Source organism: Dipodomys ordii, unplaced genomic scaffold (assembly GCF_000151885.1).
Source record: "Dipodomys ordii isolate 6190 unplaced genomic scaffold, Dord_2.0 Scaffold64, whole genome shotgun sequence".
NCBI lineage: Eukaryota > Metazoa > Chordata > Mammalia > Rodentia > Heteromyidae > Dipodomys > Dipodomys ordii.
Genome location: NW_012267280.1, coordinates 7,849,447 through 7,867,711, shown reverse-complemented (window position 1 = coordinate 7,867,711; position 18,265 = coordinate 7,849,447). Strand labels below are relative to the sequence as shown.

The 18,265-nt window shown below is 50.5% G+C and overlaps 1 protein-coding gene across 1 annotated transcript in view; it reads right to left on the bottom strand.

Annotated features, from left to right (window-relative positions):
- The window catches only part of Col4a1 (collagen, type IV, alpha 1), a 128,338-nt gene that overhangs the window by 22,797 nt on the left and 87,276 nt on the right, over positions 1 to 18,265 (bottom strand). Inside the window, exons 19-33 of the mRNA XM_013022832.1 lie at positions 17,256 to 17,340; positions 16,823 to 16,858; positions 14,867 to 15,031; positions 12,434 to 12,529; positions 11,008 to 11,091; positions 9,959 to 10,029; positions 6,932 to 7,123; positions 6,266 to 6,434; positions 3,755 to 3,847; positions 3,568 to 3,672; positions 3,171 to 3,268; positions 1,657 to 1,807; positions 1,356 to 1,469; positions 608 to 775; positions 383 to 472 (exon numbers count right to left, since the gene is read on the bottom strand). Of these exons, the coding sequence (XP_012878286.1) occupies positions 383 to 472; positions 608 to 775; positions 1,356 to 1,469; positions 1,657 to 1,807; positions 3,171 to 3,268; positions 3,568 to 3,672; positions 3,755 to 3,847; positions 6,266 to 6,434; positions 6,932 to 7,123; positions 9,959 to 10,029; positions 11,008 to 11,091; positions 12,434 to 12,529; positions 14,867 to 15,031; positions 16,823 to 16,858; positions 17,256 to 17,340 (1,717 nt within the window). The remainder of the gene's footprint in view (positions 1 to 382; positions 473 to 607; positions 776 to 1,355; positions 1,470 to 1,656; positions 1,808 to 3,170; positions 3,269 to 3,567; positions 3,673 to 3,754; positions 3,848 to 6,265; positions 6,435 to 6,931; positions 7,124 to 9,958; positions 10,030 to 11,007; positions 11,092 to 12,433; positions 12,530 to 14,866; positions 15,032 to 16,822; positions 16,859 to 17,255; positions 17,341 to 18,265) is intronic.

Below are 18,265 nucleotides of genomic sequence, written 5' to 3'. Positions count from 1 at the left end.
TTCCTGACACGCTAAACAAATTTCCTTTCTTAGGTCTTACTCTTAAAGCCAGCTTACAGAAACTATTTTGGACTCATTTAAATCAGAGAAAACAAAAGTCAGGATTGGACCTGTGGTCCAATCAGCGATACTTTGAATTTGTGGACTCAGATCTTGTGTCCTCCCATGACAGACTGTCCACTATCTCTCACGGCCCACCCACTGGCTGCTAAGCAATCAGCACACAGCTTTCGCCCCCATGCTCTTTGTCCCCCCCAGAGCAAAGCCTCCCCATCGGCCCCTTGCTGGACTCTGAGCCTCTCTCCTCTATAGTAATGAGAGAAATGTCCCAGACACCAGAGAAAGTGACACAAGATGGCTTGGTGCTTGTCAGCTCACCTACCTTTTTCACCAGGTAATCCGGGGACACCTGCAGGTCCCGGTGAGCCTGGCTGCCCGGGGGTCCCCATGACGCCCATTTCTCCCTTGGAACCTGTGACCAAAAAGAAGGGCTGTGAGTATTCCTCACAGTGGGCCAAACAAAGGGCAAATGTTATGGGAGCATGGTAAGGCCCAGCTCCTCACCACCAGCAGAGGGGGGGAGGCGGTCAGATCACACAACTCTTACCTGGGAAGCCCGGAACACCGGGTGTCCCCTGCTGTCCGGGGGGGCCAGGGAGCCCTGTCTGTCCTGTCAGGCCGGGAAGACCCTGAGCCCCTTTATCTCCTTTAGGACCAGGCATGTCCAGTCCTGGGAATCCGGGAAAACCCTTCTCTCCTTTGACTCCAGGAGGACCTGAGGTAGGGGCGAAGGATGAAGGCCTTTCAGAAGAATGTATGGTGGACAGCAGGCTTGGCTGTGTTCAGTGATTGCATTCAGAAGGAAGCACATGAGCACCCCAGCACTGGCAGCGTGGCAGGGCAGCAGTGTTGGAAGCCACGGGGGCAATCAGTGGATAAATAGTGGCGAGACCCCCACCCCTTTGTGCCATCAGTACAGCCAGCACTCTAGGCTCTCCGGCCACAGGCCCATTTTCCCTGCATGTTCTACCCTCTTCTCTGAGACTCTGCTGCCATCCTAGAATTATTGTTATTAACATAAAAGCTGCCAAGCCACGGACTCGACTAGTTAAATCCCAACAACTTTCATAAATAAAAAGTTTAAGTTACTCAATATACATCATTAGAGATTCTTTGGCATGTTACGTACCATCTAATCACAGAAATCTATGATTTGGGATTTAAGCTTCAGAATCTAGAATTTGCTTCCTCCTCTTTCGTTCAGAAATTGTAGTAATGTCTGCCCCTCCTCAGACACTACAGGGTCATCTCCCACCCACATGCTCAGGAACGGGACAAGTCTCAGTGAAGTTTACCTGATGAGCCGGGGGGTCCCTGCCCTCCAGGTGGGCCCATAGCCCCAGGGGGGCCGACTCCTGGCGCGCCCGGGGGTCCTGCAGGTCCTTGTACTCCAGGTGGCCCTGGGTCACCTGCCAGGGAAAGAGGGTGAGTAAATGGAGGGCTAGAATGTGTCCCATTCCATCCACACCCCAGATACTATAACTGCAAATCCAACTACCATCTTCATCATCCATTCAACAAATGGCCTGAACACCTAGCAGGTGCTCTGGATGAAAAATCAACAAACTGCACCCCCAACCCAGACTCAGACGTTACCTCTGACCCCCTGAAGGCCAGGAGGGCCTATCAGCCCATGCTCTCCGGGAACGCCTGGTCCCCCAATGCTGCCCTTCTCTCCGGGGGTGCCAGGAATGCCTGGAAGACCCGGCTGTCCTTTGATTCCAGGCAGACCAATTCCAGGCTCGCCCTGAAAATCCCCAATGTATGAGAAGTTAAATTAACCAGCAATATTCACACGTTGTGCCAAGTCAACATCGTACCTGAAAACCAGCACGCACAAATACTCTTGTCTGACCCTTTCAAATTTTACAAAGCCTCCTCACGCATTGTTTCCTGTCCCCACCCATGAACACCAATGTAGGTAACTGTGGTTCTTATTTCACTCTAGTGTTCTGCCCCAGCATGGCCCTGTCATAAAGATCAACCTAAAATGCTGGAGAACACCGCCCACAGGACTTGTGATGGGTTAGCAGGTGTCTTTCTGAGGCAGGCAGTCAATGTCCAGGACAGCACCTGGGCAATGTTTACCCAGTTTCACATGTGAGAAAAAAGCTTTCAAAACAAACTAAGCATTTAAAGCAACTCCATGAACCAAGAGACTTCAACCATTGCATTGGCCAAAACCAAAGGAAGTATCTTATAGGGAAGAAAAGATTTCACGTGGGGGGGGAGGTCAGTGGGGGACAAGGGAAGTCCTTCAGTTGCCCCACACTGCAGGAGGGTGCCCCACTGGTGTCATAAGGTAGAGGCTGGGGTTGCCTCTGATCAAGGTCCATTACACATGGCGGGCCTACAGCCACCCCAGAGGTCAGTCCTCAGCTGAGAAGCCCTGAGCTCAGCCCTCCCGGCCGAGCGGTATTTCTACGTTGCCCATGGCTCTCCAACCACCATTCACTGACTGTTCACCATTAGAAAAACATCTCATACTGGGATCTGGCACACACATGGGCAAGCAAGCCTTAAAAAACTGAGCAAAAGAAAAAAATGAAAAAAGGTTTTATGAAACTGAAGACTGAAATCATTTTCTGCCAGACAGGTACTTGTGACTCAGACCTGTAATTCTAGCCACCCAAGAGGCGGAGTGAGATCTATTCAAAGCCACCCTAAGCAGGAAAGTCCATGAAACTCTTATCTCCAATTAACCAGCAAAAAGATACAAGTGGACATACAGCTCAAGAGACAGAGCATCCACTTTAAGCAAAAAACAAAAACAAGGGGCTGGGAAGGTAGCTCAGCGGTAGAGCACTTGCCTTGCACGCATGAGGGCCTGGGTTCGATTCTTCAGCATCACATAAGCAAAAAGAAAAAAGCCGGAAGTGGCACTGTGGCTCAAGTGGTAGGGCACTAGCCTTGAGCTGAAGAGCTAAGGGACAGCGCCCAGGCCCAGAATTCAGGCCCCACGACTGGACCCAAAAAAAAAAACATCCAAAAAACAAACAAACAAAAAATGAATTGGGAGAACCCAAGCCCTGAGTTCAAGTCCCAGGACTGGCTCATGAGGGTTAGCAAGCCACGCCGTATGTGTCCAGCTAACAAGTGCTCAGACCCACCTTCTGGCCTGGTACACCGGGGCTGCCAGGCAAGCCATTAAACCCAGGGCGACCCGGGCTCCCAGGGGGTCCTGCGTCTCCAGGTAAGCCATCGACACCTGTGGGAACAGAGAGAAAGTCTGTAGCTACCAGGCCACCCCACACTCATGGTGTGGACAGGGCCACCCTTGGCCCCGGCAGACTCCATGAGGTGACACACCACCATCATGAGCAGCAGCCTGGCCTGGCATTGAGCCACTGACCCAGGGGTCCTTCAGGCCACTGTTTCCCTTTTTGAAGATCTACTATGTGACAATGGAGACCAGAGCCACTGCTTCTAAGCAGTGCAAAACGGACCCTTGCCCCCAGGGCCTCTGCCCAACAATCCCTCTCACATGCAAGCTCCTGGCAGGCTCACCTTTGGGACCTGGAGGCCCAGGAAATCCAATCCCTGGCTGGCCCACCGCACCCTTCTCTCCTGGGAGGCCAGGCCGGCCTGGGGTTCCTGGAAAGCCTCGGTCACCTATGGTGACAAAGGCAGGGAGTCAGTGGGAGGAAACTGAGGAGAACCCGTGAGCTGTCATGAGCTGGAATTCCCATAGTACCTTGAGGGCCTGGGAATCCTGGGGCTCCCGGAAGTCCTTCTGCTCCTGGGGGACCGGGCAAAGGAACGACCTTTCCTGCTTCACCCTTGGGACCTGAGGACAAAGAGCAAAACTGTCAAGTGTCAACTACTGCACCCCACCAGGCTGGTGTGCAAGATCCACCCCAGGAGCATCCTAGGGCTCAAGGCATGGAGACTGGCCACCGCCCATCCTCTGCAGCCCCTGAACCAGGGCAGGTAGTGCCTTTCTTCATGTGTCCCCTTTGGGCTAACAGCCTGAGGGCTACTCCTCTCCCTAAAATTCAAGGCCGAGGCACTTGACACAGGATTCCTCCAGGATATTCAAATTAGGACCTCAGAGGTTGAAAAACAAATCTACCCTAACAAAAAGTGGGTCATTTCTTCATTAGCTTGCCTAAAAACAAACAAACAAAAAAAAAAACACCAGAAATTCTCTCCATCAGACAGGCTAGTTCTACTAGAAGCTGCTTAGAGGCCAGCCTAAATTCTGCTCACATGGTAGCAAGTGTGTATGTGACACACTCGTGGGTGGTCACACATGGTCCCTATTGGCAGGAGTACCCTGGGCTGAGTACCCCAAGCTTCAGGTGCAAGCCCAGCCCTAGCCTGCCTGTGCCCCGGATCCGCTAGAGGTCAGGATGCAGCTGTTAAGATAGGAGAGGTCTCTCCAGGCCTGCAGCAGACTCCCCCAAACACCAAGGCAAGGCCAGATGAGTGGAGCCCCCAGGAACGTCCCCCAGATCCTCCACTATCAGTGACACCCCAGGGTCCAGGCTTTTCTGATCACATATAAGCACGTTTCTGAGAGAACAAAGGTTAGCTTCGGCGGATGCAGAAGCGGACTGACTGTGGTTAACAAGGAACCTTCCAGAACAGGGAGGGCCAGTCAACAACACTATCAACACCTCCTTGAGGAGACCCCTGCCCTTTGCTGGCAGGATTACTGTAAGTTCCCCTTTGATGGCTCCCAAGATCATTTCTGGTCAAAAAGAGAATCAAACTCCTGTTCACAGCTTTGGAAATCAGCAGACACCAGAAGCACAAAGGACACTTGATTTGTTCATTCTGGAATCAAGAGCCGCAAGGAAAAAATGACCAAAAGTCCCTTTCCCTGGATCACTCAGGTGTGTCTGTGTCCTTTCATATTTCTCTGTTTGTAAAGGAGTCAGAAAAGAGACAGCTGTGGGTCCTCACTGAACCAAGAACAATTATCAATAGCGTCACAGCAGCCAGAACAAACCATGTGTGTGGTAAGCATCCCTGTACCAGGCCTTTGCATGTCCATCTGGACATCTGTCCATCTGGACCCTTGTGAAGTCTTACCATGTGAGTTCATGGGGAAGAAATCAAGGGGTTGGTTTATGGCAGACCTGTGAGCAAGAAGGGCAGGGTGTAACTGCCTCCACACAGTTGTGGTTAGGTATTTTGATGATCCACTGCTTATTACTGTTCTTCAAGGTTATAAGTGATCCACTTTTCATTGCTCACGTCCTTTATTACCCTTTACTGCTTTTGTATTTTTTTCTGGTAACATACTGTTAATTTCCACCCCTATGCCACCTTTGCCATCAATGCTGATTACCCACAATGGTCCAGGGGTTACCTGGGGATGGAGTGACTGGCGTGGCCGAGGGCTGCCCTGTCCTCAGGGCCTGGTCATGGAGAGGAGAGGAAGAGGTGGAAGGTCACATGTGTCTTTGTGTTTTTTAATGGCAGTCCTGGGGCTTGAACTCAGGGCTTAGGGCTGTTCCTGAGCTAATGCTCTACCACTTAAGCCACAGTGCTATTTCTGGCTTTTTTGGTAGTTTATTGGAAATAAGAGACTCCTGAACTTTCCTGTCCTGGCTGGCTTTGAACAGTGATCCTCAGATCTCAGTCTCCCGAATAACTAGGATTACAGGCATGAGCCACCAGTGTCTGGCTTGCTGAGTATATTTTCTGGCAAATCCCTTGAGGGGAAAGCAGGAGGCCAGAGACCATGTCCATGTCAACACTCAACCTAGTACTTGGCAGAATAACCATTCAAAAAAGCAGTCAGCAAAGGACTAAAATCACCATGGAATTAAGCAGCCACTGGGCATCAGAATCAGCCCAAAAGCACCTACACATGTGTGGGAAGTGGAAACAACACTACCTGGAAACAGTGACTAAGACGAGCAGGAAACAGAGGGAAAAAAATGTCCTGAGGCTTCAATTGCATCTACATAAAAAGCTGACTTCAGCTGACCTGCACTGTATGCATCTATAAGGAAGACTACCAGCTGACTTGAACTGTATGTAGTTACAAGGAGGACCATCTATAAATCCAGGTTGGTTTTTAGGCTCTACACGTCACCCGGCCGATTTCACACATGAAGAAGTGAGATACAGAAATGTTCAGGAAGGCCATGCCCAAGCCACGTCTCTCTTCCTGTAAGAGCCAGGCCCTACATCTCTGACCCAGCGCATCTCTGTGAACTGGAAGCTGCCCCACAGGGTCCTTAAACCTCACCTGGCAAACCTGGGGATCCAGGGCTTCCAGGAAATCCTGCCTGTCCTTTGTCACCAATGGGGCCAATAGGGCCAAATCCTGGGGGTCCAGGTGGGCCGATGTCACCCCGGCTGCCCGGGAAGCCAACTCCTCCAGGGGGACCACGTTCTCCCTTCAATCCTACTGAACCCTGGAGCAACAAAAGGAAAAGGGAAACCTTACCAAGACAGACAACACTGTCATTCCCATCCATGCCCATCCTTCGGTCATCTGAGCACCAGAGTCTAACTGGTTTACACCACTCACTTCAGTGCCGGTGGCCCTCCCCCACTTCTCTCCCCCCCCCTGGCCCCTCCCCATATCAAGCTGTAACGAGCAAGTGACTCCAGTCTTGTTTGCCCTAAGCAAAGCAGCCTAAAATGGAGTCACATCTGAGAGTGAGGGCCACACCCCAATCCTCCTCTGAAATCCCATGAGCACCATTAACTTTAAAACCAGCCCCCCAGGCCAAGCAGAGAGAGAGGATAACAGGCGTATGGAGGCATGTTTATGGGACGTGTTCAGGTGTGCAGTCACCAACAAAGGAAATGTTTAGATCGCATTCGAACCATTTCATTTCATCCAATCATTTCCTTACTGTCATCCATGTTTGTGGAATGCACACTTACAGTCTAGAAATGAACATACCGGGGAGCCTTTGGGCCCTGGAAGCCCAGGGTGGCCGTCCCGTCCCGGGGACCCCGCTCTTCCTGGCATGCCGGGCTGTCCTGGAAAACCAGGGTCTCCTTTATCGCCTTTGAGTCGCATGTCGAAATAAATCTCGCCGGGCTCTCCCTTGGCTCCTGGCTGGCCCATCAGTCCAGGCGCACCTTGCGGCCCCTACAAGAACAAAGCTGCATGAGGCCTCCGAAGAGTCTGCTCCCCGACCACAGCATGCTGCACACACAGAGGACACCACCATGCATCTACATTTCTCCACCTCACTTTCCAGAAGCAGCCAATGGCTCCCTGACAGAGCTAGGCATTCTAAACAGAGGGGGACTGTGAGCACTCAGGAAAACATGTCAGTAACTGTTGGGCGAGGGCCCGGGGGCTCGCGAGATGCTGGAGAAAGGCTCGCCGAGGGCTGGGGATGGCGAGGCTCTGGTCGGAACACTGCTGGGATGCACGGATTTTCTTTGGTGCTCAAGCATGCTATTCCCTAAGTGACAGGACCTCCTGGACACCAGTGAAAAGGAAAACCTAGGGGAAGTAAGCCCGGGATGCCTCTATAATGATTCTCAGGAGAGTCACCGTCTAGAACATTTTCAGTTCGTGGAAAAGTTGGATCGGCAGAGAACTTTCAGGCCATCACCCTTTTTTCCTCCGGTCTCCCTGAGAGACAAGGTTCATGAGGAAAATGACAGAAGTTTCAAAAACATTATTCTAATTGCCTGTTCTCTCAGGGTCGAGAAGGGCATTTTAAATGGCTTCCTACTGGTCTGAAAAAAAGTCTCTACCTCGGTATAATTCATTTAATTTCTTTTTCATAAATGTTCTCATAATTCCTTCAGGGACGGCACTGGGACACCGAGGACACAAACAGTTCTGTAGTTCATGTGATCTTTAGGCTTTGAAAGTAGTTATACCAGTGCCGGGTGCCAATGGCTCAGTGGTCAGAGTTTAAGCCCCAGGACTGGCAAAAAATACAAGTAGCTATGCTAGAAATGATTACCTTGCTAAGTCAACGGGCTGACAATGTGTGCCTCCTCTGGTATTTCTATTTTTTGAGGTCTGTGACAAATCCATCCAATTGGCCATATTCACTCATTAAAATAAATGCATACCAATGGAAGGAATCACAACCGAAATACCTTTTCCTCAGTCTGGGAGCATCAGTTAGGTTACTTCACGGGGACACTCACAACATAGACTCAGAAAGCAGGATAAGGGTTTTAATGAGGACCTTGTCAGCTATCATTCTATACAAGTGAGAAATCCAGACTTTTAAGTAGCACTGGTGGCCCTAGATTATCTCATGTGTGTTCTTGGCTCAGAACATCTTGACCCTGAGCTGTTCGAAGGCAGTTTGATCTGCACCCGTAAAGATGGCAAAGGGCTCAAATGAGGCCCTGAAGATTGAGCACTGGCTCAATCCTAGCTGGGGAGGCTGGACACATGCATGGGCTCGTTCTAGGTGAATACCCAGGGCCCCAGAACCCTGCTTGGACCACTAGGTGTCTTTCACTCAAGCAGCTGTCATTAACTCCCAGATTCAAAGGCTGGACCTCCAAAAGGAAATGTCACTAAATGTGGTCTAAACTCCTGGAAGACTCAGGGGTGTTCCGGCATGTTCCAGGGGCCCAGCTGCTGGCCTGGATCTGTCCAGCCAGCACCCCCTTAAGCCATAAGTTATGATCTAACTTCAAATAAAGGAAAATTCCTGTCTTCTCAAATAAGTTATTGACTCCTTGATTCACTTTTTGAGGTTTGTTTTCCATCCACAGTAAGAAAGGGGGTTCTGGGTGTAAACGGATGAGAGTAGGTTCTTTATTTTCTTCTTTTATATCTCCTCCACCATCCTCTCTCATCTCTCCTTCTACTTGCACCTCTCTCAGACTTGGGAGGTCAGTGGGGGCATCTGGTCTGGTTCCCAGCCAGAACAGAGACAGAAAATACCCCAGGGAAACCAGGCAGACACGGGCCATGGGCAAAGGTTAAAAAGAGCTTTTCTGCTTCCTTCAAGCATCTTCCCACTTTGATCCTGCAACAGTGAGCTATTTGAACTTCTCGTCTATTTAGAGATATTTTAAACAACTACTGCTTCTAACTCCACTCTCCAGGCACCAGACGAATCTGGAAAGCCGAGACCAGGGTCTGACTTCAAAGCAGAAGCCAGCTGCACCCTCCTGTGGCCACTCATGCTGCCCTGGTCTCCTCTCAGAGGCATGTCTGTCCAGCAACGTCTTTAAAAGCCACAAAGTTTAAAGAGCCACATCAGAAAGAACGGTCAGGCTAAAGATATGACTTTCAATTTCTGTACAAAAAGAAACAAGGAACAAGAAGCCTCAGAGAAATGAGTTAATCTTACAAAGCTTGGCAGAGTCAAAGAAAGAGAAGCTGGCTAAAGGAGGCGCACCAGGAATGCTAAGGGGCTGCCGAATTCCACTGAGCTGAACAGTTTCTGTTCATTTGCATGAATATATCGCATCTCATGTGTAGATGCAGAGAGAAGCACTGATCTAAGAGAAGTTGGAAGCAGGAATTCTCAACATACAGATGAACAAAAGAATGAAAAGATATCCCAGATCTTCCAGAGAAAGGGCTGGTTTTTCCCCTCTCTCTCTCAAGAGCCTTGATTAGGGCTGAGTTAACAGTGGTTGAGATTTTAGTTTGTGGTCACACCCTAAGCAATGGCCAGACAGGAGCAGCGGATCCCTGTGCTGAGGCTGCTGGAGTGGCATGTAGCCTCCAGGCTGCAGAAGTGATGTGCTGAGCCCCTGGACTGAAGTCCCTGAGACCCCGTGGTATGGACATGGTGCCACTCACTGCACAAGACACTGGGATTGGCCACAGCTCTGAGAAGGCCGAGGCCACGGGGCCTGAGTTTGAGAGCTTCCCATGGGGGCAAAAGGGGTCATTCTAGAGGACTTGCGGTTGTCGGTTACAGCTAGCAGGTGACTGCAAATGCAAACACAGGCCTTCCAATACATGAACAAACTCAGGTCTGCTTACCGGCAGTCCTTCAAGACCGTCCCTTCCAGGCAAGCCTCTGTCACCTTTGGCACCCGGTTGGCCTGGGAAACCTTAAAGGAGATGGGAGAACAGTATCCATGAACCAACCCTTCCAAACCCCTTTTCCCTGATGCTCACCTGTCAACTGTTTCTATGGAGTCTGTTTGTTGGTGGTACTGGAATTTAAACTTAAGGCCTTGAACTTGCTAAGCAGATGCTCCAACATTTCATCCACATCCCCAGCCTTTTTCCATTTATTTATTTATACTTATTTTTGGTTTTTTTGTCAGATGTGTGGCTTGAACTTAGCCTGGGCACTGTCCCTTAGCTCTTCAGCTCAAGGTGAGCACTCTACCACTTGAGCCGTAGCACCACTTCCAGTTTTCTGGTGGTTAACTGGAGATAAGAGTCTCACAGACTTTTCCTCCCCAGGCTGGCTTTGAATCGCGATCCTCAGATCTCAGCCTCCTGAGTAGCTAGGATTACAGGCATGAGCCACAGATGCCTGACTTTATACTTAATTTTTCAGATAGGCTCTCACTAATTTTTTGTCCAGGCTGGCCTCAAATCACAATCCTCCCAATCTCTACCTTCTGAATAGTTGGGATTACTACAAGTGAGTACCATTTTATCTGACTAATGTTCACTGAAATGTGTTCAGAGAGTAATATCAGAAATACCCACACTGGCCTGCAAGGGGAAACCATGAGTCCAGGCATACTGGCACCAGAGCAGTGTGGCTGTCCCTCTCCCCTCTACCCACCCACTTGCCTGCCACCAGGGACCTTGTAAAGAGGAATTACTGCAGCGTTCCTATGCACAGACTCCAACTGTGGAGCTAAGGATTCTCTGTGCTGCTCTTGTTTCGTTGGGAAAGCTTTATAAGGCCACAGTGACAGCCACCTGGCCACTGCTGCCAGAGTGGACAAAGCCTTTGGTATCCTCATTGTGGTGCTGCAGCCTGGAGGACAGGCAAGTGCTCTGAAAGAGGAGGTTCCTGCACTGAGCCCCACCTGGGCCTGGACCTCCTGTCCACACCCACAGCTTACCTATCTCTCCCGGAGGCCCCTGTGGCCCAGGAGGCCCTTGAAGTCCTTCTGTGTCACAGGCGAGGCAGCTGTCACCTTTCTGACCTGAGAGAGGAAGCACAGGGTGACAGAAGGACACACGGTTAAGAGGGGGCAACAACTAGTCTGTCACTCACATGAGCATAAAACTTCCGTCCCCTCCATCCCCATCCTCCCAGCCCTCTGCTAGAGGGCACTGGGAAGACCCACCCTTCTGTAGACACCTAACACCTCCAGTCTTGATTTGCAAATGACACTGAAACATTCTGGTGTTTCAGATACACCTGTGTCTTTCTTCTTTAAGATGTCTGGGCTCTGGCACAAACTGGGCATAATATAGAGCAGATGGTATGGAACCCAGTCTGGGAAACACAAAGAGATTGGCCTTCCTTCCCCATCCACCTTGCCTGACCAGCAGCCAGAAGTGGACACAGGACAGGTACTGGTCCATATCCCTGAAGTATAAGGGGCACCTGGGGATGGACCCTGGGGTGCTCTGGGAGGGTCTCTGCTCCCATGACTAGAGGCGGAAGGAGGGGGCTCTGTCCGGACATCTGATTGTGCAACAGGCTGGGGACCTGGCTCAGGGGAAGAGTGCTTGTTGCTCACGTACAAACCCAGATGCCAGCTGCAGCTGCTTCCCCACAGCAGTTTCATGTTTCAGACTTTTGAAGACTAAAAATTCTTTATGATCCAAATCCAAAAATGGAACACAATAGGGTGGGTTTTGCAAGGGCCTCCTGTTTGTTCTGCTTCTGGGTTAACAGGCATATAAATTGTGGAATGCTAATTGTTTATTCCTCTTAAGCCAGAGATAATGACGGGGTGACAGTCCTCTCTGTCCTCAAGATAGCGGAAGAGATAAGTATGTCCGGTGTTGACAATGCAGCCCTGAAAGACTAAAGATAAAGTTGAGCCTCCACACTGGTTTATCACAGCCCCCAAGGGCTGTGAGCCTTCCATGAACTCACACATCCACCAAGGCCTGGGAACCTTACACGCACAGGTCCACCAACGCTGTGAGCCTTCCACGTACAGGCCTGTGACCTGGCTCATAGGAAGGCTGTGGATTCTTTGATAATAAAACTCAAAAGCTTTGAAAGCGGAGAGCATGGGATCAGCATGAGAAACGAGCCTACTTCTGATGCCCTACCAACGTGCTGAGTCCACGGTTGGTAGACAGGGTAGAGAAGTTCATGGACATCCTAGCTCATGGCCTCTTGCAAAAACCTAGCACTGCCACTTGATTATTCTGGGCTTTTATTTCAAGTAGATTTCTGAAGGGAGACCCAAATAAATGAGTCACGCCCATCCCCATCCTACTCCAAAGAAGAAGTCTGTGGGAGGAAATTCATATGTACAAACGCAATCATATTTTTTAAAAGCATAAATAATGAAAACCCCTTACCCTTCTCTCCCATCTCGCCCGTCAGTCCCTGCTGCCCGGGAATTCCTGGAGGGCCCTGGTCCCCAGGCGGTCCAGGCTGGCACTCCACAATGCCATCTGAAATGAGATGCACATGTTACAGAATAATGGCTGGGCACTTCCATTCTCTCTTAATTCCCTTCCCCCCTCTCTGTTGCAGGGCTTGATCTCTGGGCCTGGGTTCTGTCCCTGAGCATTTCAGCTCAAGGCTAGCACTCTACCACTTGAGCCGTAGTGCCACTTCTGGCTTTTTCTGATTATGTGGTGCTGAGGAATTGAACCCAGGGCCTCATGCATGCAAGACAAGCATTCTACCACTGAGCCACCTTCCCAGCCCAGCCCCCTCTCTCTCTCTCTCTTTTTTTTTTCAAGTGGCATTTTTATTTTCCTTCTTGGGAAAAACACGGATTGCTTCCTGACTTTATATGTCATCATTACAACAGGCTGTATAAATTTATGTGTTTTCCAATTTTCATGGAAGTGTAGCCAGAGAGCATTCACTCTTTTGTGTGGAAGGGGCCCCCAGTGCTCAGGCTACTGAAAAGGAGGCCGAGATTGTTAACTGTCAAAACAGAACAGACACACAGGGCATCATCTCCTCATCTCCTAATGGCTGCTATGTCAGATTCTAAAGCACATATTCTTGTAAATATCTACCATCCTCAAGACCAAAACACCAGGGCTCAAGCTAGGGAAGCGATTCGCCCATGGACCTCGACAGACGCCTTTTACAGCACTTTCCAGGGGAAACGCTGTGAGAATGGTGGTCAATTCTGAACGTAGCTTATACAAAAAGGCATGAGAACAAATTACAGTCACGCAAACACCACCTGTCAGGGGCTGTGGTAAAAGAAGTACTGTTTTACAGTCCTGATGCACACTGAGATGGAGTTTGCTTCCTTCTCCACCACCACCTTTTAGAAAAATGATGGCGTGGAACACTTGACAGCTAGCACCTCTGCATGGGAACTACTTCCCAGTCCTGTGCTGTGCTGAGGTGACCCTTCTCCTCCACACTGTCCTCTGCTTCTGATGGACAGACGCCTGCAGTGGAAGGACCCAGGGTCTGGGCTGTCTGCTAACTGTAAGTGTTAACCTGTGCCAACCTATCCAGCCCACCCTGCTCACTCCCGCTACAATAGGAGCATGGGAAACAGAGCCCAGATCTCCACGCTGGCTCGGTCCAGCCTAGCTCAGCCAATGTCAATGCCAATGTGAGAGGAACACGAAGTCTTGCTTGGCCGGGGGCTGGTTTATGTCTTCGTGGCCTGAGAACCTGAGCTGTGATCACTCTGAGACCTGATGACTCCTCTAGACATTCCAGCCCCTCGCACAATGGAGACTATATGTTAGAGGACGGGAGATCCAGTCTGGGCTTCCAAGGCAGCCCTGAGTGCCCCAGGCAGACCCCACAGCCACCAGTCCTGCAAGCAGTGGCAGAGGCTCATCTAGAAATCCCTTTCCCAGAAACTTCCTCCTGCCTTCCTCAATTCTCGGAAATCTCTTCCTAGTGAAAAGCAATGATGATGCATCCTCACCAAAGCGACTCTTTTAAAGAGTCTGAAGTCTACACCATGAACATCGACTTATTTTGGGATTACTTTGGGAAGTCTGAGCTGCAAGTGTTACAACAGTGCCATGGAGGGCAGTCACGTGTGGCCTCAAGCTGGCCACAAGCTTTTGGAAGGAGAACACAGAAGCAGAACCAGGGTATGGGGTCTCCACATCATAAGCTCAGGAGCCCCTGGTGAGCTTTGAGCCAGCATAGCTTTCACATACTGCTTCTTCTGCATACAGGGGAAATCTACATTAAAAATCTCACCAGGAAATCGCACTCAGTACTCTGTGATGGGCAATTACTTGTTTACATAGACTACAAAGGGCAAAGTAGAAAATCGGGGTGGCACCATCATCAGGGCTACCTTAACTGCACCAAGGGACCATCTAGCTGCTCGGCTCTTATGGAGTCCTGACACGTGACATGTCATCCAAACTCAAAGTCATTCATTCTGTTACAATGCACAGGAGTGCCACCTGCCCCACGCAGTCTCCTCTTTCTTGGGGGAGGGGTGTGTGTCTCTGTGTGTAGGTAGAGCAGAATGCCTTCAGTTGGTGTTTTTTTTTAAAGGTACAATCCAATGAGTTTACCTTTCACCACAGATGCCAGGAGACTCAGAGTTGGTGAATATGTTACTTATTCCTCTTAAGCCAACTTTATTTTTAATGATTCCTTTTTATAGCCCGGTTAATTCTGCGCAGCTACCCAAGCGAAGCAATGAGTGATTCATCATTGTTGGAGGTCCAGGCCTTGACAAGCCACCCTGAGCAGGGCAGAGCCGGGGCGCTCACCCACCTCTGCCCCCAGCCTCCTGGCATCTGGCTGGACACACTCGAACCATCTCTGAGGACACTTACTGGTGTGGCCTGGCTGCCCAGGGGGCCCGGGGAGGCCAGGGGGGCCAGGGGCTCCGTCTCTTCCACTTGGTCCTGGCAAAGACACTCCCGGAAGGCCTTGGCTGCCTTTTTCTCCTCTCTCCCCGGGGAAGCCAGGAGGGCCCACCTGGCTTGGGATGGGGAGACCTGCAGAGAACACAGGGGGCCCTGTCAACATCACCACACACTTGACGTCCTAGCCCGGAGCACATCCATGCCGCCCAAGGCCGAGCGCCTGCCAGGCCAGCACCAAGACAGCAGAACCAAGCTTCCACCACACCAGGCCTGCCCACACGTCCTACAGACTTCCACAGGGAAGAAGACCCACGGGACAGACATCAAAACCTAGAGGATGGGGCTTCATGGGTGTGAATGAAAGGGTTGGGGAAGAAAATCAATCCCATTCCTGCCTGGAGAAGCAGTGCAGAGAGGTCAGAAAACAAAGAAGTGGCCATGAAGCATGGAGGGGCAGAAAGGGGAAATGACCAGATTGGCAAGGAAGCAACAGAGCTAAGGACAGGCCATTTTCTTTGGTTCTGGGAACGGACTAGGAGTCAGAGTGCCCATGGGGTATGAAAGTGCAAATCCAGCGTTAGCCAGCACAAGTAGCCATGGGTCTCATGGGCAGCCCTGGGATGGAGCCGGCTCACAGTGCAGAGAAAGTGCTGCTGTGCTGGGAGGAAGCAGCCATGTTGGGAGCCCAGGGCATGTTCTGCATGGGATGAGTCGGCAGGAGTTCAGAGCAGGGAAGATGAGAAGGACAGAGCTCCCAGGTTGGCACGGCCATCTGACACCAAGGGGCTTGAGAATAAAGAGGCTTTAATCTCTGCTTTAACCTCAGGAGGCACAGGCAGAAAAATCTCAGTCTGAGACAGGCCCAGGTGAGGGTGAGAGAGTTTGCTTATCTAAAAACAAAACAAAACAAAAACTAAACTAACCTAAAAACAAAGGGACTGGGGCATGGTTTAAGCAGTAGAATGCCTGCCTAGCAGGCCTAAGGTCTGAGTTCAAAACCCAAGGTATGCATCTTCACTAGAGGAAGACAGGAAGTAACTCCTTCCCTAGTACAAAAGAGAAAACCCTGGAAAGGGAGAGAGAGGTGCTCATTATTAGACAGGGAAAGGACGGGGCCCTGCCTGGGGCCAAGGGATTGCTGGGGGCTTTACTGGGTTCCTGCACAAAGGAGAACTTAGACCTTCCAGAAAGGGGAAAATGAAGAAATGAATGCAAAGAACAAAAGAACTAAATTAAACATCAGGACTATGAGCGTCAGCTGATGTCAGCTCCCAGGCCAGGCTTGGTCTCCTCAGCTGCTGCCTTTGCTGTCCGGGATGCACACGCAAACATGCATGCAGAAACACACGCATGCACACACACACACATACACACATGCATGATGCCCATCCTCAGAAGAGGCCGGCTCTTAGGATACACACACACATACACACACACCAGCCTGCATGAGCCAGCCGTGGAGAAACCTTGCGCCCAGCAGTGCCAGACTCCATGGGAAAGCCAAAAACCGAGACAGGTTGTCAGGAGCAGCTGGTATCAGCCTCGAGCTCGGCTGATGTCTGGTGAGAAACATTCCAGAGAGAGGAGAGGCGAAGTGAGGGGTAGTGCCCTGCCAGGGCAGGGACTTGCACAGGAGGGCATACTCCCAGGATGGGGGACCTACATGGGAGGGCGTGCTCCTTGGAGCAGGATCAGAAGGGAAGGGCAGGGCAGAGCTGAGCTGGGAGGCTGGCCACAATCACCAGTGGGACAAACAGCCCCCATCACCTCTCCTGTCTATAAGCAGCATGCTATCTATCTTACACCCACATCTAAATTGCACGATACATGTGCAAAGTGTATCAATCAATCACAGAGTGTATCAATCAATCACAGAGTGTATCAACGCATAGTCTACCGAGAAGTCAGATGCTGGAGTCTCACCTGGAGGTCCTGGCTGGCCTGGTAATCCGGGGTAACCTTGAAAGAGAAAGAATTATACAAAGTAAGATTTCGTTCACTCATGTTTACATGCGTCTCCTTTTTCCTCTGTTGGAGCCCGGCCTAGGGTGTCTGGGGGGGACAAAGTGGAGGACAAAGTGCCCCCTAAGCATCCCCCCTGCAGAGACACCATGCTCAGGAAGCTGCAGGAGAAGATGCTCCTAGGCACCTGGTATAACCGTGAGATGGACCTTGGGGGGGTGAGAGGGACCGGTCACCAGCATGCCACAGAGCGAGCAGACACTTTCAGAGAGGAGGACAGGAGGAAGGAGTGGGAAGGAAATGGGGAGGGGAGGAGGGGAGTAGAGAGGGAGGGAGAAAGATGGCAAAGGGAAGGGAGGAGAATGGAAGGAGGGAGAAAGTGCTAAGACCCTACCTTTAGGGCCTGGCTCTCCTCTCGAGCCAGGAGTTCCTGGGTAGCCTCGCTCTCCTTTTTCCCCCAGGGGCCCGGTGCCTATGACCTGCATGACACAACGTCACTGTGCTGTAGGGGTGGATGTGAGGAGAGGGAAGGGAGAAGGGCATCTGGACCACAGGGGATGAGCATCCATAATGATCTTTTCAGGGAACTGAGTGCAAGCTGCTCCTGCCCCAGTCTGAGCCACACTCTGGGGAAGCAGACGCAGCCACAGATGGGCATTTAGAATTTCCAAACACATCCATAGGTGGTGTAGTAGGGTGCACTTCCCAGACTACGGTCAGGGATGTCTCCTCTGCTCCCACAGGCTCTTGGCAACTGGGATACTTTCAACATCTTATCGAAAGAGGTTTTAAGAGGTTTTAAGCTTTTCCTTTTGTTTAGGATCAAAAGTGCCATGTGCTGGTAGCTCACACCTGAAATCCTAATTACTTAGGAGGCTGAGATCTGAGGATCAAGGCAGGACTTGGCAGGACTTTCCTAAGTCCAAGAGACAAGGTTAATTGTACTCAACTCATAAAGTGACATGATGAATGGAGCCCCTTTCGGACAACTACTTTAAAGTAATAATAATAATAATAGTAACAGTAATAATAATAATAATAATAAAAGCCCATGAGACTTAAGTCCATGGCTCAAGTGGTAGAGTCCCCAGCCTTGAACTAACAAAGCAAAGGAACAGCATCTAGGCCATGTGTTCAAGCCTCAGTTTTGACACACACACAAAATAAAAGATAAAAATAAAATGATAGTATTTCCTTGTAGCAAATGAATTAAGAACACTATTAAAAGTGCTGTTGAGTTCTACATAAAAAAAGCATCTTGTGCATGGTTAAGTATGTACAGATTTTGCAATTAAGAATGCATAAGGTGCCAGGCACCGGTGGCTCCCGCCTGCAATCCTAACTACTCAGGAGGCTGAGAGCTGAGTATCACGGTTCAAAGCTAGCCTGGGCAGGAAAGTCCGT